General features: G+C 29.8%; 2 protein-coding genes across 4 annotated transcripts in view; one reads left to right on the forward strand and one right to left on the reverse strand.

Moving 5' to 3' along the window:
* The first annotated feature begins 337 nt into the window (after positions 1-337).
* On the forward strand, positions 338-1,401 carry LOC139427001 (uncharacterized). Its single transcript, XM_071187279.1, has 2 exons — positions 338-465; positions 807-1,401. Exons 1-2 carry the CDS (start codon positions 338-340, stop codon positions 1,399-1,401), a joined length of 723 nt encoding a protein of 240 aa, XP_071043380.1.
* A 1,410-nt stretch (positions 1,402-2,811) lies between these two features.
* Positions 2,812-16,300, reverse strand: part of LOC107443174 (protein SEC13 homolog) — a 64,026-nt gene continuing 50,537 nt past the window's right edge. For all 3 annotated transcript variants that reach the window (XM_016056958.3, XM_016056957.2, XM_071187587.1), the window contains 2 exons: positions 6,965-7,105; positions 2,812-2,997 (listed from right to left, as the gene is read on the reverse strand). In XM_016056958.3, coding sequence (XP_015912444.2) covers positions 2,917-2,997; positions 6,965-7,105 — 222 coding nt within the window. In that variant the 3' untranslated portion in view covers positions 2,812-2,916. The remainder of the gene's footprint in view (positions 2,998-6,964; positions 7,106-16,300) is intronic.

A 16,300-nucleotide genomic window follows, 5' to 3' on the forward strand; every position in this document is an offset into this window, starting at 1 on the left:
AAAAAATTAGGTAACCTGAATCCTTTTCTACTGATTGGATTTTCAAAAATTAACTGCCAATCTTAAAGGCTCAAAGGGTTTATCTCAAATGCTAATTAATTAGTTATAGCTGTTACAGACAGAAAACTTAATTTCTTTGAATAAACATATATATACAGGTATAGGACAAAATAATAGGAACACCTGTGAAAGAATGGAGTCATTCTCGACCGTCCAATAAGCGGCGGGCATGTGTCGCAAGAATGTGCCACCTAGTGGTGATGAAAGGCACGGTATCTGTCTAGCATTTGGCAGTGTAAGATTTGCATGAGAAAAAACTTTCTAGCAAAACGAGATTATGTCCGACCTTAAAAGAGGCATGATAATCGGAGCTCGTCTGACTGGAGCGTCCGTGTCCAGAACAGCGAACCCTGTAGGTGTTTCAAGGACCACTGTATCAAGGACTGTCGGCATACACAAAGTTGGGTAAGGTGTCTTTGGCGAGACACAACAGCGGCAGGAAGTCGAAGTTGTCGGACCGTGATAGACGGGTGTTGAAGAGGATAGTTGCTCGAAAATGCAAGACTGCACTGCCGGTGATAACATCCGAGATGAATACCCACATTCAGAACCCCGTATCCATGAAAACTATTCAACGGGAGTTGCATGCTGCTAACATTCATGGCAGAGTAGCTATTCCAAAACCGTTAGTTTCAGCGTGGAATGCTTTGAAGAGACTACAGTGGTGCCAAGACCACCTAAAATGGACACAACTGCAATGGGAACAAATCATCTGGTCTGATGAATCCTCTTTTACACTATTCCAGACCACCGGACATGTGGCGAACGCCGGCAGAAGCATTTCATGTTGACTGCCTTGTTCCAACTGTGAAACATGGAGGTGGTTCTGTGATGGTGTGGGGGTGCTATATCTGCCCGTGGATTGGGACCTCTCGTTGTCTTGAGGGGGTGGTCAAAGGGGACCATTACCGAAGCATTCTTGCAGATCATCTTCACCCTATGCTTCATACTATCTTTCTGGGAGAATGTCCTGTGTTCCAAGATGACAACACCCCTGTTCACACCTCTCACTGTGTTCAAACATGGTTAAATGAGCATAATGATGAGATGGACCATCTAACGTGGTGTCCTCAGTCCCCTGATCTCAATATCATTGAGCCTTTGTGGGGGTTTTTTGGAGAAAAAATTCCGTGCTCGGTTTCCTCCTCCACGCACACTCTCAGAACTCGAGATAGCCCTGCAAGAGGAATGACTGCAAATTCCAATGAACTTTGTTCAAGACCTTTATTTGTCAATCCAACGTCGAATGCAAGCTGTCATTCAGGCCAAAGGTGGCCCCAACTCCTTATTAATAAAATATTTTCATTTTTTCACAGGTGTTCCTATTATTTTGTCCCATAACCTGTATATTATTTTTTGCTTATAGATTTCGAATTTTTGACAATAAAAATATTTGCAATTTCGAAAATGTCTGCAATCTGAATTAATACTTATTTTACTCTTTGCATATTAAGCCACATCTCTGGAAGTTTTTAAGCAAATCCAAAAATGTTTTCACACAATTATAAAATTTTATAACCTATTTGAATTTTGTCATTTAAAACCATTTAGCTTAAATTCATTCATCAAATATTTGTAAATTTTCTGATCATTGTTAAATAAAATAATTATATATTGTTTTTGCAAGGAATCTTCTATGTACAAATATATTAAAAAAAACATTAAAGTGCCAACCACTCTCCTCAATAAACTATTGGGATCATATTTTCCAAATCGTGACTACCTCTGCATTTTGATGGTCAAAATTCTATATCTATTACAACTTATTAATTAGCATGTCAGAGGCCAACAATTTAAAGGAATAAAATTGGCATTTTGTTTGAAAAAACCAACCATAAGAACAAAAGATATTTAGGGTGGTGTCTTTTTTTTGCTAACTATACAGTGCGCTAAAAAAAACAACAACCACATAAATTTTGATCTCATATTCAATCTTTTATCATATATTTGATTTCTTAGGAACTATTCACCTGATTAACATGTTGAATGCCATGGGGTCACCGGTGACCGGCACCGAGTTTGTTCGTAGCGCCACGGGGATCACCAGTGACTGGAGAAGCCAAAATTATTAGAAACACATAATTCGAGTAAATTTTTAATGCTTTTAATTTTTTTATATTATCGTTACTAAAATGGTTTGAAGAAATGAATGCAATACAAACTGAGTAAATCATTTTGGACAGACTGGCAAGTCATGAAAATAAGCGTGGCATTCAACGTGTTAAATTTTATAATCTGATATATAAAATTACAATATTTAAAATGATGTAAAAAATGGATAGTTCACAATTCAATTTTTCTTTTACTATTATTAAATGAAATAAAATAATTTTTAAATGAATTTTATAATTGTGTGCAAAATGTTTTCTAACTGCTTAAAAATTTTGTGAGATACGGCCAAATATGCAAAAAGTAAAATGGACATTAAGGAGTTCAAACTTTGAACTGCTTTCTTAACACAACTATTGGGACCACTACATCCTATATTTTGAGGGTCAGAAATCCAAACTGTCAAAAAAAAAAAAAAAAAAGACTTTATTCAGAATAAGAGCACTTCTGTATCTGATTTCGTAACTTAAAAAATAGTCTTCATTAATTAATCGACATAGTTGAGGTCACCCCCTCAAACCATTAGGATTGTGTCCTAGTGTGTGAAGATCTAATAATTAGATCAAAGGTTATACACGGAGATTTTTTTTTGTGCGCACTGTATATCATGTGCAAGTTACCATAAAATAAAATTACACCAAATTTGAATAAAAACACTTTATTGAAAAATAGCTGTATGTATTAGTATTAATTATAAAAAGTTGAGCAATTTTATATGTTGATAATTCTTTTAATATGGAAAATATATTACTCCTGGTCAATCTGCCCTTGATTGACATCATTGAGGTGAACCCAACGTTGGCCATTTATTACTTTCCAAAGACTAACCTAGAAACAAAAGTATGAACAGATTAAATTTTATGAATGAAAATTATAATAATATAAAGGACACTTGTACAGTGGGAAAAAAAACGGACCGCCCAGAAATACTTTTGATCGGATCTTCAGGATCTAGGACTCAAACGTTTGAGATGGTGATATCAAATATGCTAATTAATTAGTGCAGACGATATTTGAAGTTGCAGAATCAGACACGAAAACAAACTTTCTCTGAACAAACATACCTTTTTTGACGAATTCGGATTTCTGACCCTCAAAATTTAGGGGAAAGCCGAAATCTGGGAAATATGGTTCCCATAATTTGGTCTGGAGAGTGGTCTAAAGTTTGGACCCCTTAATATTAATAAATACTTATTGAAATTTATTTTTTGCCTGGAATTATCCTTGGGTAAACGAATTTTACAATTGTGTGCAAAATTTTTTCAACATTCAAATTTTTATTTGCTTAAAGAGTTAGAGATATGGCGAAATATGCAAAAAGTAAAATTAACATTAAAATTAATCTTTTGTGTTCTATGTCCTTTCTCCTTTGTGTGAATGTGACCCGCCCTATAAACGGGTTTGTGGTTGTATGACGTGGGCGACGCTGCTCCACCGCCGTGGCTTTGTCACAGGTGCCCACTGGGTAATGAGAAGAGAATAGCAGTTTTGGCATAATGAGGCCAATGGGACAATACATCCCAAGTGCCCACCATTAAAAAAAATTAACATTAAGGGGTTCAAAATATGGGGACCATATTTCCCAGATTGCGGCTTCCTCTATATTTTGGGGGTTAGAAATCCGAATCTGTCAGTCCTCAAAAATTAGTTTTGAGAATGCTCGAAACTAATCAACCCAATTAAAATATGTACAATGAAAACTATATTTATTACTAACATTGTGTCAAAATTTGAAGTAAATCGGTTAAAAATCGCACTAATTAGAATAACAGCAAGTAAGTAAAACATTATTTTGATTAAATAGCGTTAATTTTTTTGTGATCAATAACACTGGGGAACAAATTTTTTGTTGCATTTACACAAATACTTGATCTTGCCTAATTTGGAAGTGGGAATTTTAAATCTGCAATTAGTTTTGCTCCTACAGCTACAGACTTTTTTTTAAAAAATGGCATTCTTAGTCTATTATTTGCCAAAATGTGCCCCAGCAACAAAATAACTTGGACCAACATTCACGAAGATTGGCTCAATAAGGGCTTAAAGGGCCGTTATTTTTAAATATTGGCCCAATATAGAATTGTCAGATTCACCAAATATTTTATATACATTATTCAGCCAATATAGGCCTATATAGGACCAATATTAAAAAATCCAAATTGTTATCCCAATTTTGGTTCCACGGTGCATGCTCATATAGGACCCATATTGAGCCAATTTTAAACCCATCTTGGGGTCCAGGTAAAGTTGTTGCTAGAGTACAGTGAGCAAAAAAAGAACCACCCTGAATAATTTTTGATTTAATGATCGGATCTTCATGTTCTAGGACTCAATCTTAATGGCTTTAGGAGGTAGCTTCAAATATGCTTGCTATGAGTGCAGATGATATTTTAAGTTATGAAATCAGACAAAAAAAATTTTTTTTCTCTGAATAAACATAGCTTTCTGTTCGACGGATTTGGATTTCTGACCCCCAGAATATAGATGTTAGCTGCAAAAATTTTGACCCCTTAATGTTAATTTAAAATTTTGTGTATTTCGTCATATCTTGAGAAAATTTTAAGCAAATTCCAAAAATTTTGCACTCAATAAAATTTATTTTTTTATCTTAAGATAATACCATGCCAAAAAAAACTATTAGTGAAAATTTATTATTTTTTATTAAATAAAGGTCAAAAAATGTTTGAATTGTTATGTAAAATTATGTTCTTTAAATGATGCCAAAATTTTATACCTAACAATTCAAAATTTGTTTGACCTTTATTAAATAAAATAGTAAACATTTACTACAAGTTACTTTTTGCATGTAATTACCTTCGGATAAACAAATTTTATAACTGCTTGTAAAAATTATTCAATTTGCTTAAAAATTTCTTGAGATATAGCGAAATATGCGAAAAATAAAATTAATATAAAGGGGTTCAAACTTTGGAGAGCTCTCCCGACTACTGAATTATTGTGATCATATTTCCCAGATTGTGTCTTTCCCCTATAATTGGGGGGGGGGGGGGGGNAAAAGGTATGTTTGTTCAGAGAAAGTGCGTTTTTGTGTCTGATTTCGTAACTTAAAATATCGTCAGCACTAATTAATTAGCATATTCGAGGACATCACCCTCGAACCATTAGGATCGAGTCCTAAAATTTGATGGTTCGATCATTAGATTAGAAGTCATTTAGGGTGGTCCATTTTTTTTTGGTGCACTGGACATCCGAACCTCTGTAAATTGAATTTGATTTCAATGTTGTTTATTTTACATATTTGGTTGTTTTTTTTCCCTCACTCCACTTATTCCTTCTTACAGCAGCACTCTCAAAATAATTTTATTTCTTCTAATCATTAGCACATTTTAAAATAGCATGTCAAAAATTTTAACAAATTGTCTTATTTGCATCTATGTTAAAGTTTTATTTTTTAAAAATAGTCTCTGTTATATTAATATTCTAACATTATAATAATATCTTTTTTTTAGCTTTCTCAAAACATTTAAGTATCATATCAGACATTCAGATTAAAAATAAAATCAAACCAAACAAATGACACCTATTATCGAAATTTATTACTTTTTTGAGCAAATTATAAAATTAGTTTAGAGTTGGATTTTTATTGAAAAACAAAATTATAATGAATAAAACACAATGCCATAATTTGATCACAAATAACATAAACAAGCATTATTCTCTTAAACTAGACAGGTAAGTTTTTTTTCTATAAGGCTTAAATGTAAATAATTTTTCTTCTTTACAATTAAGAGCTTAGTGGAAAGACATTTTGAGTGATATTTTACTAAATTTAAGAAAATCAACTTTAAAATATATAGAAAATCTAAAGTTGACAAAACTTTTTTTTCTTCTTACATTGAAAACTTTTATATTTATAGTAAGTCAGGATATGCTCTTGAATGAGAAAATTTAATTGTTTCCAAAATATCTTACAATATGTTCATCAACTAAATTCTTTGTTTATGTCCCACTTTGCATAAGAATTTCTTTGTAAGAAGAAAATTCCATTTTAGCACTTCCCTTACAAACTTTTTTTGAAAAAAAAAAATGCTAAAAATTAACATATTTTTTTATTTTATCAATAAATACAAGGAAAACTAAAACAAAACGTAATACACTAGTTTTAAATTAAAATTAAAATTTTTTTATGTGTAAAAAAAAAACATTTAATTTACTATAAGTTTACTATCCTGAGTTATCTCTGGTAAATGAAAAAAGTTAAATATTCATCACTGTATGATAGTTTTTAAAACAAGGGACAACACAAAGTGATACTTTCCAAATGCCTGTGAAGTGATATGCCATTTTTTTAACTCTTTTTTTTTTAAATGTTAATTCCAAGAACTATCGTATATACAATTGCGCAAAACATGTGCGCACTCCCACAATCCAACAGCAAAACTCAAAAAAAAACTTGACGAACTTCCAACCACAGCAGATTTTTTTTTGTTGCTTCCAGCCGAGAAAAAATGTGATAAAACAATACGTACTGACTAATTCTACTACGCCGAGTTTTCTCAGGATAATAAATATTTGCAATATATGCATACCTGAGTTAATTCAGGATAATAATATAGTACATTTAGTAAGTGATTCATAATAGAGTATAGTCATATAGCCAACATTATGACAATGAATGGGCATGTTTTTCTCATAATTTGATATTATGTAATGTCCTTATTACAACAATTATCGCAGCTGATAGAAAATTTAATATCCCAAAAATGCTGAAAATAAATGATGATATGTTGATAAATGGAGAAAACATATTCTAGCATAGCATTAAGAATATAATTACTTTATTGTCTCCTCCTGAAACAGCCAAAATGCTGCCAGTAACAGAAAAACTAACATGCCATATTACATCATCAAAAGTATGCAAGGTTTTTGGAATCCATGGTGTCTCGTTGGTTTTTGTCCATATTATTACTCTTTTGTCCTAAAACAAAACACAGAAATATGTTATGTTAGTTATAAAATATCAGCATTTCTACATATTGATATATATTTTTTTAAATATTCTATAAAGTGGTTTAGAATGAATGCAAATAACTAAATTGTTTTTGAGTATTTTCTTTACTTTGTAACTATCAAGGTAAAAGAACTTGTGTATTGCATTAAATTTTATATCTAAATAATTTTACATTTTATTGAAAAATGAAAAGAGAAAATTCATTTAAGTTATTTCAACAAGTATTATTAGAAAGGTACTACTGCTGATTATTCTGCTTAAAAAGCAAAGGAAATACCCAACCAAAATAAGAATTAATTAGTGATAATAAAGCACCCATGAGAAATGTTTAGTGCTGATTAGAGATGCAGCACTAGCAAATGACTTAGTGTAAATTGCAGCAATTGTGGATTGATTTCGTACCAGGGATGAGCTACGAAAAAAGTTTTTTTTTTGGTTTGTTCAAATTAGAAAGTTTTAAAGGCAAGAATACTATTTATTATTTTTTTGTTGTTGATAATATTCAAAACAACTACCATTCTGTAATTTCATAACAAAACTCAGATATGCCACTTTTTAACTAAATAGTATGCATGCTTCTAAAGATAAGGCTTAGTTTCAGGACATTTTGAACTTTTATAGACTCCTAGGTATGGTGATATGTCATCAAAGTTCCTTTTTTTCAAGTTTATCAGTAAAAAAAAATTAATTTTATTAAATATAATTGCACCTTAATGAATACAATACCTAGTTAGTAACTTTTACCATACTTGTAAAAACATTTATTATTCAAATATTTTTAGCAATAAAAAATAGTTAAATAAACTGTTAAGTTGATTAACTTTGGTTAAAATATTCACTTACAAGTATTAGATATAAAAGGCTGTCTTCAAATTTAAATTCTTATTTCTATAGTAAACAGGTCTCTGAATTGTATCCTATATGCAGGACCTGCGCTACGGATTTCGATTAATTAGTCTAGTAAATTAGCCAAATATCAAAAGTATTCGTCAATTTTTGAAAGTCTTAGCCAAATGCAAATCTTAAAAATTTTTTATGATGAATTTTGTTCCCATAAAAAACTGTTTTATGGTAGTTTGTTTCAGGCTTATATTATTTAGACCCAATTCAAATTGGTTATGTGGCGAATCTACCGAAAATGACTGTAATCGAATAAAAACTACTGATTTGTTTAGAAAAATTCATTTTGACGTAATTTTGAGGTCCGAGTTTAATGTATATTTTTCTTTCTAGTGGAAAAAATTATTCAACCAAACACAATTTTGTTTGCCAATTAATGAATTTAAAGCATTTGGCGAGGTGGCAATGCTTAGCACAGGCCCTGCTCATGTTTAGAAGCATGTATCTTAGCTGGAAAATAAAATGCTTTATATAACAGCATAACTCTGAAATTTTGACTGCGCATCTTTTACTGAAGGTAAAGCCCTTAACTACTGGAAGCATTTCGATGCATGAATACATTAAATTGAGGCTGAAAGATGGACAGTTTTCAAGTAAAATGAGATGAATAGTGTGCAAAATTAAAAAAACAAACAAACAAAAAAACATGAACACACTGAATCACTTTTTATATATTGATGGGATTTTTACAAACTAAGATTCTATCTTAATAATCTGAGAACTTTTTTCGAAGGGACCCTTGAAGTAAAGTTTTCATAGATGCAATTTGTAAAATATGGTCCTAATAGTTTAGACAAGAGACTATTAAAAAGTTTGCATATTTTAATTTTATTTTAACATTGCAATTTATTACAAATATTATTTAACTAATTCTTTTCCAATTTCGTTATTTAAAATTGCATAGATTAAATTGGTATAAAAATTTTTAAACCTTATAATCAGACATTTTTTTACCATAATTCTTCATAATATAATAATTCTTAAATAAAAGATTCTTTTCTTATTTTGGATTTCGCAATTCCAAATTACCGTCAGATGGGGTGACTTTGTGCAAACCGTCGAATTTTGCGTCGTGCCATCTAGGGGTATTTTTTTTTCCAGCTCGGTATCAACTGATTTGAGTTGTCAACATAACGAACTAATGATTTATCAAGAACAGGCTGTGTATACATAATCGTTCTTGGAAAATTGTGAGCTCAAATTACTAACAGTTTAAATTTTTTAACTTCGCAAAATCGGAGGCTGGAAAGTCTGCTCGGTTGACGAAGTTCTAGTCATCCTGGCCAGGAAGGTAGGTAATACTTTAAAAGTCTTATCAATTGAAATAACAAATCATGCATAATTTTTTGTTTTTATTTATTATAATGTTAGTTATTTAATAATTAATAAAAAAATGCACCCTGGGGTGACTTTGTGCAATATTTTTTATCAGAGAAAAACATGTCAAGGACTTATAAAAGAATGCCTGGAGCAGGAAATTATTGTGATTACACCAAAGAAGCGTTAGAAAAATGTTTGGCAGAAGTAAAAAATGGTTTATCTGTTTCAAAAGTGTCAAAAAAGTTCGGAATTCACCGAAACACAATTTCAAACAAAATTCGTGCGAAGCATTGGAAATCTCATGGTGAATATTATTTTTCATTTGGAAGTGGCCTAAAAGCGAAAAACCAGAAGCCTACAAAATTGAGGATATTGTTAGATTGATAACAGCACCCGTTCCTGTTAATAAGAGAGGAACATTCTGAGTTGCAGAGTTGGAGGCAATTTGGGGGCGTTAAATGAGGGAATTAATTTAACTGTTCATTCATGTCAATACATATCAAATGTTTGATTGTACCAGAAAATCATAAAAAAAGTTACCTAAGATTTAATTAATAAGAAAGAATCTAAAAATTAAAGTTTTTATGTTAATCTTAAGTAGATTCAGGCCCGTCGCTAACCGATTCGAGAGGGCGGCGTTGAAGTTTATTTTGCCGACTGTCATATATATATATATTTACACAATTTGCATATGGTTAAAGCTTGATAATCAAACAAAACTTGAGCTTTCAAAGTTTATTTTGAAATCATTTCGACTAGTTATAAACATAATGCTATTCATCGAAATAATTTTTACAGCACTTAAAAATGCAACCGCCATAGGTGAAAAATGTGGTATTATTGATAACTAAATAGTACCAGTAATTATTCAAAATAATACAAAGAAAATATAGTTTTTACATTTCTATTAATTTTAATTATTAAAATGGTTACAAAATATTAAAGAAAAGAACTATTTTTAAATAAACTGAAACTTATTCAATTAAAATAAGTTTTCAGTAATAGTAATCAGTAATTGTTTGTGGAAATAATATTAAAAAATAAATTTGTAAATTTAAATGTTTTTCAATGCAACTTTAAGATACTTTTTACTCTATATTTAAATATTTTTTGAAAAATCACTCAGTAATTAATTCATTTCATCTAAACGTTGTTACCATAAGCTAATTAGAGCAACTGTTTGAAGATAAGAAAGTAAGTCATAATCAACAAATACAGTCTTCTATAAGATATTGATTCAAAACAAAATTCATTCAAAAGTGAATTGTCCTTTCATTTTTAAAAAAATAAGAAAAATAATGTAGAGAAACATTGAAAATATTTGCCATTTAAATTATAAATGAAGAAATTCACATGAAAATGATAAAAAATTAAGATATTAGTAAAATTACGTTATATTATATTAGCTACATAAATTTACTTCGACGGTGTTCTAAAAGTGAAAAATATTCTGCCAACTTATCAAGCTTAATATTGTAAACAATATATTTTTCTGCTTTGAGTAAAAGCAGTGTTCGCAGCAAAGCAACAGTGATCACTGTTGTTCGAAGATAGTTTTTAATCAATTTCATCTTGCTGAAAATTCCTTCATTTGTCGCAACTGTCATTGGTGCAGTTAACGCTAATAGATTTAACAATAAAAACTTATTATAGCATTTTTGCTAAAATGATTATTCTGCATTTTTAATACAAAACTGTGAATTGAATTTTTACATAATTACAAAATTAGTAAGTTTTTTTTTACTAATAATTAACTTAAACAAATGAAAAAATTTTAACTTTAGTCAAAAAGATAATATAAAAACATTAAATACATAAGAAATACAACAAAATAGCTAAAAAGAATTATTTATCAAAAAAAATTGAAACTTTTCTATTTTTAATCACCTTACATTTTCAATAAAATAAGCATTAGCACATTTTTGTTCATAAAGGATTGCAGTTTGGACTTATAAAAACAAAGCGTACGAACAAATATAGAATTTGATATTTCAATTAAATAAGATCTATAAAAAATAATTTCAACTGAAAAAATATTTAAAAAAAAGTACTATTTAAAACTCAAAATAAAAAGCTTAGTAAAAAGTAAAAAACGGAAAAAGAATTCCTATTTTCGGAATTCAAATGTGATCTTCTATCCCTAGCTCCTACTAATGAATATAAATAACATAGCATTTTTAATTGCTCTTTTTTCTTTCTTTTAATCATTTTACTGCACAAAAGAGATTAAAAAATAATTTTATCTGCTTCATGAAAATCAATTTTTACCCATATATATATATTTCTAAAGAAAATTTATTTTTTGAGAAAGTCTTATACCCAAATTTTTAAGCAATAATTGAGGAAATAATTTAATTGGAAAATAATAACACATTTAACGCAATTTAGTTAAACTTAATATTTAAACAATAAGACTGCAAATAATAAAAAAAATTACACTTACATTCTAAACTTGAGAAGCTGCGGTAGATTGGATGATCGTTGGCTTGTGAGCGGATTTTCTATTTCATTCAATAATAATATGGATTTATAAAATACGCTTTGAGTAGCTAAGTACCAGTACTAAACAGTTAAAGACAGGTCAGTGAAGTAATTGGTACCACAGCTGCATGTGCATTGAACCCCGTCCTTCCCCTTCTTAACGACGTGGACAAAGATATTGTCTTTATTCTTAGAAAGAGTAAGAGAAAATATAGCTTAGGGCATTTCTAGCTAAACACTTTTAAAACACCCTCGATTTTTCAAGTTGACAGAAATATCCAGGGTTTTATCTGCTGCTTCACAAGATTGGAGTCGCAGCACCATCCTTTTTTTGCTCCTTTTCATAGTGCCGGTAACGGCTTGATCAAACAGAATTGCCACTTTTCCGTGAATCGAAGAATTCCTCTGTTTTCACCGTATTTTTATTGAAATAATGAATCCAAAATTACACCATTTAATACTCTGAGCTCGGCAACCATCCACAAATTGTGTGAAATGATTGAAGTGTCGATTCGATTGAGTATAACTCAATTTAATGTTTCAAAATTCTTAGGATTCTTGAAAAAGAATATTAAAAGCAAAATATAATATTGCATTTTCAAAACAGAAATTTTTATAAAGGTGAATTGAGGATCACATATATGTTAACTATTTTCCATAGAGAATATCAAATTTTGTTGTGATGATTAAATTGTTCTAAAGATATGAAATGGTCCCTCAACAATTTGTTTTAGGTTAAAAAATTTTTAACTCAAATAATAATCCAATCATCATAGAATTTTAAAAGTTATGAGCTGAAGGGTAGTTAACAAATTAAATGCTTTTTTTTTAAATGTTTAAAGTCCTTTGGAGTTAGTAAAATTCTTCATAGTAGAAAAATATAAATTATTTCATAATTTGTGTTGTTTAAACAGAATTTAACAATTTAAATAAGATATTTTGAATAATAAAGGTACTCTTATTTGCAATTTCCCCCCAATATTTTGAAGGTAAAAGAAGAAAAAAAATAGGTTGCATCACCGACACGATTATTTCATTTAAAATTTATTAATTCTTTAAAAAAGACTCATGTAAGTTCATCACTTCCTTTAAAAAAATTACTTAAACCTCTAATAAAGAGTTAATATAATTCAGATAATTAATATCTGAATTTTATGATACATTATTAGCTAACTAAGAATTAAGGTCACTGAAATTTTTTTAAATTTAAGAATACGTCGTTGAAACAATAATAAAAGAGAACTGGTTTTCGAGATTTTGGCTTGTAATATCGGTCATCTTGCTTTGAATTATCATAAATGGTTACCCTTGGAGGAGAAAAAAAAACTAAATTTAAAAACACAATTCACAACAACATTTGCCGAGTCGGGTCTGAGATCCCGAAATAAACAAAACTCGGATAATATTGAAATCCGTAAATCTCATCACCAATGAAATTTCCGATAATAAAAGAATTTCGGCAAAGTCGGGATTTTGGCTTGTATTATCGGTCATCTTGCTTTGAATTATCATAAATGGTTACTCTTGGGGGGGGAAAAAAAACTAAATTTAAAAACACAATTCACAACAATATTTGCCGAGTCGGGTCTGAGATCCCGTAATGGACGTAACTCAGATAACATTGAAATCCGTTTAAATCTCATCACCAATGAAAAATCCGACAATGAAAGAATTTCGGCAAAGTCGGGATTTTGACTTGTAAATAAAAAAAGAAAGAAAAAAGCCGACTCAACCTGAATTTGCCGACTGGACGATATCTCGGGGGGGGGGGGGGGGGGAANAATCCTTAGAGGGGGGGGGGGGGTGAGACACCCCTCTCACCCCCACCCCCCGTTGAGGACGGGCCTGAGTAGATTTGTTAATGCTTAGTACATATTTGTAATATACTTGTATTGTACGTTAACTATGTTAAACATTGTTTATTAAACGATTTTAAGTCAAAGTGAATGAAAATAACTGAGCTAAGTCATTATTTTATTGCATTGCACAAAGTCACCCAATCCCGGGGTGACTGCGCATTCGACTAATTGATTGTTTACAAATAATAAACATTTCAAACCAGCTCTTAACTAGGTGCAATTACTTCCCAGATGGCTAACAACAAATTTTAGATTAGATGCTGTACAATTCAGCATCTTTTAACTATTTTTTTTATTAGGTCCAAGTTGGAAAACTGAAAATTCCTGCACAAAGTCACCCCATCTGACGGTACATAGATTAAATTGGTGAAAAAGTTTTTATACCTTACAGTTCAAAATTTTTCAATTATTAAATTAAAAAATCTTAAATTATTAATTGTGTGTAAAAACTTTTTAATTAGCTTTATTTCTGCAGATACGGTGGAATACTCGCACACTAAAATTAATAATTCCTAACCAAACAATTGGGACTATATTTTCCAGATAACAGCAACCTCCATTTTTTTTAGAGTAATTCAAATCTGTAAAAAAAGTATGTTTATTCAGAGAAAGTATGTGTTAGGGGGTCTGATTTCATAAATCAAAACAATATCTGCACTAAATAATTAGCATATTTAAGGTTCGGCCTTTAAACTATTGAGTCCCAGTATGTAAAAATATGATCCTTGGGCCAAATGTTATTCCAGGTGTGTTAACTTTTTTCTGTTGAGCACTGTACATGAATAGAATACTACACTTACGTTTAAATTGTCTTGTGATGTCAGGCAGATTTTGCAAAAAAGTTTAGCATTATTTTGAGACAGTCAAAAATAAGATGTTTTTGAACAGTTCAGGCATTTATCATTCAAATCATTGTTGTTAATAGAATAATAAATTAGTCATAAAATCTACCAGGAAAAGGTACACACATTAATTAATCTTAAAAAAGGAGAAAACCCCTTCTAACTGCATTTAAATATCAATAAACCTTAAAATATACATGAGCAGTTATCATAATGAGAGCATAACAGATTAATTGCAAAAGCTTTCGATTAAGATTTAAAAAAATTATCTCTTCAATCTTTACAATTACACCTAAAAAAAATTATTCCTTTGGCTAGCTACAAATCCAGTAGGGTATTTTGCTGTAGTCTAATATATTAAAAGAAAAAAGAAATCTTAGGAATTGAAGTTTTTTCTGATCAAATGCAAATATTTTTATATTGACCGTTTTGAATCTCTAAATTTAGCTTAAATAAAATTGTAACAAAATTTTATTACACTGAGGCTAATATACAGAGTAAATAAAAAATATTTCAATCTTTTGCTTTAATTAATAGCAAAATGTTTAAAATAAGCCATGAAATACTTTTCAATCTTTACTAATTATTAACTACAAAATATTTAAATAAATAATAAGCCTAATTTAATAAAAAAGTAAACATTTCTACTTATTTTACTCTAATATTTAATTATTTCTATATTTATTATGATTTCAATATTTATAATTGCATAATCAACAGACTGACATATTTCAAAATTGTGTAACCTACTGGTCAGCTGAGTTTAAAATATGCAATACACAGGTCGATTATGCCCAAAATCTGTAACTTACTGCATTATTTAATTTGATACTTCAGGGTTCCTACACTATTTTGAGAAAACAATATCCTGACTTTTGCAGGTTTTTCCTGACCTTTTACAATAAAATTCCTGACCCGCCGTTTCCCACTCCAACAAAACTTTTAACATTGCAGTTTCAATTAGTAATAATATGCTACTTAGTCATAAGTATCATAGATTGAATAGGATAAACACTTATATATTAAAGTGGAATTGCGTAATAGCACTTTATATCCCAAATTATATTCTCAGAAAACTTGTGAAACATATTTTTAATTATCTGGATTAGATTAAACTTTTAGCGTGCGTGTTTTTGTAGTTAGATACGAAAACTATTTAAATAAAAAGATCAAGAAAATCTTTTGGACTATGGAAATATTATTTTATTTAATGTTAAGCGGAACCAAATGCACAAGTGTCGTCAGGATATAAAGGGTTAATCAAATCTGTGAGATATGTATCAGTATACTCAAATAATATTTACTCTTAAAACATAACTAGAACATTTGTTACATTAAAATATGAATTTTTAAAAATCACGATTTCACTTAAAACTGACTTTTCATTTAAAAGACAATATTGAAATATAAAGGGGAAAAAAGTCAAGAAAAGTTAATCATATACAAATAAAAATTCAAATAGAAAAATTATGCAACTTGTGAGAAAAATAAAATCAAAAATATCTTTTTTTTTTAGTATTTTTAAATTTATTTCTGTAATACTGCAAGCTTCCGGAGAAACTCAGGGGCTCCTATGTTATATAATATTTCTCAACATATTTTGTTGTTTGACAATTTCTGAATCAAGAACATCCAGTTCTGTTGCAGCAGTTTTCGTCAATTTAGATTTTCTTAATTTCAAATCATCTATCTTTTCTTTTACTCGTTTTCTAGAAATTTCAGCCTTTTTATTCCTTCGTTTTTTTTTTTTGGGGGGGGGG

The sequence above is a fragment of the Parasteatoda tepidariorum genome, chromosome X1 (assembly GCF_043381705.1).
Source record: "Parasteatoda tepidariorum isolate YZ-2023 chromosome X1, CAS_Ptep_4.0, whole genome shotgun sequence".
Lineage (NCBI taxonomy): Eukaryota > Metazoa > Arthropoda > Arachnida > Araneae > Theridiidae > Parasteatoda > Parasteatoda tepidariorum.

Bases quoted from the DNA above. Each gene is read 5' to 3' on its own strand.
- LOC139427001 (XM_071187279.1), top strand. From the start codon at position 338: ATGTCCGACCTTAAAAGAGGCATGATAATCGGAGCTCGTCTGACTGGA. The intron at 466-806 runs GTAAGGTGTCTT...ACACTATTCCAG, and splicing joins GTCGGCATACACAAAGTTGG to ACCACCGGACATGTGGCGAA.